Genomic DNA, 5,492 nt, shown 5'->3' on the forward strand with positions numbered 1-5,492 from the left:
TGTGAGGGGAGAGGCGGCGAATTCCCAGAGCTTTCCTTCATTGAACCTTCTTCACTTCCATTCTTCCAAGTTTCTTTTGCCATTTCCCACCTCTCTTTCCCTAGTGGGGCGCTGCATCACCCAAAGGAGCTGAGCCCTTCTCTGGCACCGAAAATGGCCCCAGAGGATCGGGAGACGCTGATGGTCACACCGGCTCCCAGAGCCTTCCACGGAGCCACGCACCCCCTTTCTCAACTTGCACCCACCCAAAGCCCTCGCCCCTCTGATCCTGGCAATTCTGCATCTCCTCCCATCCTGTGCACCCACTGAGGACACGTTCCCCCTCCCCCCTTGACAATGGCACTGGTCAACCTGGCGGGACGATCCGACCTGCGGACCGCCTTACGGACCTCGAGAACCACCGGCGAGTGCCCTCGGCACTTGAATCACACTTTGAGATCCTCTCTGCCCCACGTCTGGATCACTCTCGGGAGTCCTTAGCCCAGACCCACGTTTTGAGATCTCCCACGGGGCCAGAATTTCAATTGAGATGCTAGAGACTCCCCCCCCCTCCCCAAGTCGCGGTGAACCTCGAGATTCCTGGGGGCCTAGAAGGCCTGGGCCACCACAGAAATGACCTGCTTGTACTTCCCCAACAGATGGCAGCCCAGCTTCTTCTTCTGGAAGGTGTCCTTGGTGGAGGTGTCGGGACCGTAGGAGACGGAGACGTGGGCCACGTGGTACTTCCTGCACAGGCGGCAGGTGAGGTTGTTGATCAGGCCCCTCATTATGGCCGTGGTCATATTCAGCCGGCTGAGGAGAGCCTGGGCGCCAGGGTTGAGGGCCTTCTGGTCCCGGGTGATGTTGCCCAGCGAGGCATTGAGGTAGGCTATGATCCGGTATAGCTCCACCAGCTTTTCCTTCTCCGTGCCGTTAGCGTGGAAGGGCGGGAAGTCCGTCACATTGGGGTTGCACAACTTGTCTAGGTTGGTCTGGAATGGATCCCCCTGAGCCTTGTACTGGGGAACAGAGAAGAACACGAGGATTAACCACCAGCGAGTGGGGGGTGAGGGGTGCTGATCCGTCAGAGGACCGTGTCTGGCTCCCAAGGTCTTGGCCTCCCCTGGGAGACTTTGAACAAGGGGTGATGGGAATGAGGGAAAGCCCTGGGCTGGAGGAGCTCAGAGGTCCCTCCTAGCTCCAGAGGCTCTGCCTCTGGGATAACCACAGGGGTCAGGGACCTGGGCCTCCGGGGAAAGTATTCATCTGTTCCTAGACTCAGAGGATGTCAGAACTGAGAGGAACCTTAGAAGAGAGATCGTCAGAGATGGGAAGGAGCATAGAACATAGAATGTCAGGACTGAGAGAGACTTTAGAAGAGAGAACATCAGAGATGGAAAGGAGCTTAGAACACAGAATGTCAGGACTGAGAGAGACTAGAAAAGAGAACATCAGAGATGGGAAGGAACCTAGAACAAAAAATGTCAGGACTGAGAGAGACTTTAGAAGAGAGAACACCAGAGATGGGAAGGAGCCTAGAACACAGAATGTCAGGACTGAGAGATACTAGAAGAGAGAACATCAGAGATGGGAAGGAGCTTAGAACACAGAATGTCAGGACTGAGAGAGACTTTAGAAGAGAGAACATCAGAGGTGGGAAGGAGCTTAGAACACAGAATGTCAGGACTGAGAGAGACTAGAAGAGAGAACATCAGAGGTGGGAAGGAGCCTAGAACACAGAATGTCAGGACTGAGAGAGACTTTAGAAGAGAGAACATCAGAGGTGGGAAGGAGCCTAGAACACAGAATGTGAGAGCTGGGAGAAGACTCTAGGACAAAGGATGTCAGAGCTAGATGGTACCTTGGAGATAAGGGGGCTCTTAAGCTGGGGTCCCTGAACTATGTTGGTTTGTTTTCTAATTCTGATGACTTTGTTTTGCTAGAACTGCTTTCCGTGGTACTCCTCTGTATTTCCTGCATTTTAAACCATTCTTCAGAGAAAGGGCCTTCATCAGGCTTCCCTCAGTAGACCCACGAAAAAGTTGAAGAGCTCCTGGTCTAGTCCAACCCCCTCACTGTGCCGAGGAAGAAACTGAGTCAGCCCGTGAAGAGGCAGTGAATTCCTGGCAGCAGTGGGCCCCGCGCCTGGGCCTCCTGACTCCCAGGTCAGGGCTCTTCCCAGCGCTCGAGGCTCCTTCCCTGACCTCCCTGCGTCATGAAGAGGGTTTGGAGGATCAGATCACACACTGGCTGTGAAAGTGCTTTGGAAAGTCTATAAATGTTACCCAGATGTGGGAGCCCTTCAGTAAACCCTTTGTACCTGGCCCTGAGCTAAAACTCTGCGGAGAACACAGAGGAAGGCAGAGGCTCCAAAGACGGGGAAGAAGGGCTCTAGGTCTCACGCCCCGTCCTCCAATGGCCAGCTGTGTGACCTCTCGCCTCTGGGCCTCAGTTTCCCCATCCAAAGAGGAAGGATTTGGGCCAGCTGACGTTCGAGGGCCCTTGGAGGTCTAGCGTTCACCCCTGGCACGCATGCAAGCACACACACCAGCGCTCACTTTCCCTTTTACGCAGCCTCTTCCTGTGGGTCTCCCTCACACGCAACCACCCACAGACCATCACGTGTCGCAAACACTGCCTCATTATCTAGCCCGGCTCTGTCGTCCTTCGTTGCTCACTCACTGCCCATCCCTCTGTATCTCTGTCTCTCGTGGTAGAACAGGAAGTACCCCGGGCACCCCCCGGCCCAGAATCCGAGCCTCGGAAGGGGCCTCGGAGGCCCGCTGGACGTCCGGCCTCCACTCGGGGCCTCCGCTCGAGGCAGCCAGCCTCCGGGGGAGAAAGAGAGGGAGCCACAGGCTAGGAGGCTCCACGGCGGCTTTGCAAGAGATGCAAAGGGCAGTCAGAATGGCGGCCCCACCTCAGGAAATCCTTCCTGACCACCAGAGCTGTCTCAGAGAGGGATGGCGCTGGCTAAGGTAGCGGCTCCCGGCTCTCGGAGAGACTTCTGGGCTTAGGCGGGCAGGCCTGGCTTGGGCTGGATGGCCACCGAGAGCCGCTCGCTCATCGCTGTGGCTTTGGGCAAGTCCCTCCTCCGGTCTGGGTCTCAGTTTCTTCATATGTCAAATGAACATTTGACCTCCATTTCTTTCTTTTTTAAACCCTCACCTTCTGCCTTGGAGTCAATACTGTGCATTGGCTCCTAGGTGGAAGAGCGGTAAGGGTAGGCAATGAGGGTCAAGTGACTTGCCCAGGGTCACACAGCTGGGAAGTGTCTGAGGCCGGATTTGAACCCAGGACCTCCCGTCTCTAGGCCTGACTCTCAATCCACTGAGCTACCCAGCTGCCCCCTTGACCTCCATTTCTAAAGTCCCTTCCAGCTCTGAGGATCAAGGATTCTGTCCCTGGGGCTTTTCCTGTCTCTCTGTCTCTGTCTTTGCCTCTGTCTCTGTCTCTGTCTTTGCCTCTGCCTCTGCCTCTGTCTCTGTCTCTGTCTCTGTCTCTGTCTCTCTCTCTGTCTCTGTATCTGTCTCTCTGTCTGCCTCTGCCTCTGCCTCTGCCTCTGCCTCTGCCTCTGCCTCTGCCTCTGTCTCTGTCTCTGTCTCTGCCTCTGTCTCTGTCTCTGTCTCTCCCCCTTCTTGTTGGACTATCAGCACCAGCAGAAAGCCTGCCCTCACTGCCCCCTCCGGGACTTTCCGTGGCCCCTCAGGACGCTCCTTCCGACGTCCCTCCAGCCTTTGGGTTCTTCCTGCCCCTGCCACCTCCCAGGCCCGTGTCCTGAGGCAGGCACATGAGAAAGTCGGGTGGGCAGCACAGCCTGGTCTAGACCGAGCCCCTGTTGGTCCTTCCTGAAGCTCCCCCGCCCACCCGGGACGGAGGGCAGCAGCGGCAGGGCAGACGGGCCACTGGGGCTGGGGGAAGGCCCGGGCCCGGGCCGAGGGCAGGGAGCGTGGAGGAGGTCACTCACATAATAGGTGAAGAGTTCCTGGGCGCTGTTATTGAGCTGATTCAGCTGGTTCCGGATCTGGAACGTGAGGTTGCCCGGGCACTGGTGGCGCATTTCGCATTTGGGATCATCGGGGGTGATGGGTAGGGGGCTCCCGGCCCCATGTTTCCAGTGCAGAACCAGCAGCAGAGGCATAACTCCTGGAAACAGGTGGGGAGGGGGCTATGAGTGGACGGGAAGGGGCTGAGCCAGGGAGGGAGGCCTCCTGTGTCTAGAGTGAGGGCAATGGGGCCAGAACCCTGCAGATGGGAAGACCGAGGCTTAGACAGAGGGAGGAGCTCTTCCTCTGTCTGTCCCTCTCTCCCCAGCTCTCCCCCCTTTGCAGTGCTGCAGATTCCGGTCCCCACCCCTTCTCTGTCTCTCTGTCTCTCTGTCTCTCTGTCTCTCTGTCACTGTCTCTCTTCCTGGGATGGCAGAGTAAGAAAGGAAAGTGCAGAGCCTCCGGGATCTCAGACCTGGGCTGGAAGGAACCGCAGAGGTCAAAGAAGTGATGGGACTTGCCCCAGAAGTCACAGAGGGAGTCATTTTCCGAGGGAAGATTTGAACCTAGATCCCGTGACTCCAAACCCAAACTCTAGGGGTCGGACCACACTGTTCTGTCCCTCTCCATCTCTGGAGCATCTCAGACACCTGCTAGTGGTGTGGCTTCTCCAAGTCTGTTTCCTCATCTGTAAAATGGGCATAACTCGCCCCGATGTAACCTATCATCCGAGACGCGTCAGCTGGTATTGCTGTGGCTTTGGGCTTGTGGCCTCGGACCAGGGAGGCAGAGCGAAGAAGGGGGAGGGGGCTGGGAGCTTCCTCTCCCTGCCTGTCGAGGGCTGGCTCTGGCCCGAGGGGCTCCAAGGCCAAGGGACCCGAAGGACCCACTCTGGGATCAGGGACTCTACCTGGCCTGGGGCAGCCTTGTTCCAGAACCCATCCCAGCCCCCTCTCTCTCACTCTACCCTGCTTCCATGTGGGTCACACAGCCAAGGCCAGCAGCCAAGGAGTGCCGGGTTCAAATCCTGCCTCAGCTACTTCTCAGCAGGGTGACCCTGGGCAAATCACTTAACCTCGGTCTCCTTATCTGTAGAAATGGACTGATAAGTCCTGCTTCTGGCTTGTTGGGAGGATCAAATTAAATGGCAATCCTCAAATGCCCTGCAAAGCTTAAAGTACAACATGGCTCAGCCCTGGCTCTCTCACTCTGCTCCCAACTAAGCCGCCACCACCGAGTGGAGGAAAGAGCTCTGGGTTCGAATCTCTGCCCAGTCATTCCCTATGTGACCTTAGACAAGTCATTTAACTTTCCTCTGCCTTCAGCTGTAAAATAGGTCCTGAACTCAGTGGCCTCTCATCCCCCTGCCAGTTCTCTCTCTCTGATTCAGGATGCCTTTCCTCTAGGGCCCCCTTCTTTATGCCCCGACACGTCTCTCTTAATCAGCCGATGGCTGGGTAAATGCCTACTGTGTGTCGGGCACTGGCTCGTAGGCCCCAGCCCTGCCCACCATCCCACACCCAGACT

At 56.8% G+C, this 5,492-nt stretch overlaps 1 protein-coding gene across 1 annotated transcript in view; it reads right to left on the reverse strand.

The window, feature by feature from the left end:
- Positions 1–587: 587 nt before the first annotated feature.
- Positions 588–5,492, reverse strand: part of LIF (LIF interleukin 6 family cytokine) — a 19,601-nt gene continuing 14,696 nt past the window's right edge. The window contains exons 2-3 of the mRNA XM_044685486.1: positions 3,947–4,125; positions 588–998 (exon numbers count right to left, since the gene is read on the reverse strand). Coding sequence (XP_044541421.1) covers positions 588–998; positions 3,947–4,125 — 590 coding nt within the window. The remainder of the gene's footprint in view (positions 999–3,946; positions 4,126–5,492) is intronic.

Source organism: Gracilinanus agilis, chromosome 1 (genome assembly GCF_016433145.1).
Source record: "Gracilinanus agilis isolate LMUSP501 chromosome 1, AgileGrace, whole genome shotgun sequence".
NCBI lineage: Eukaryota > Metazoa > Chordata > Mammalia > Didelphimorphia > Didelphidae > Gracilinanus > Gracilinanus agilis.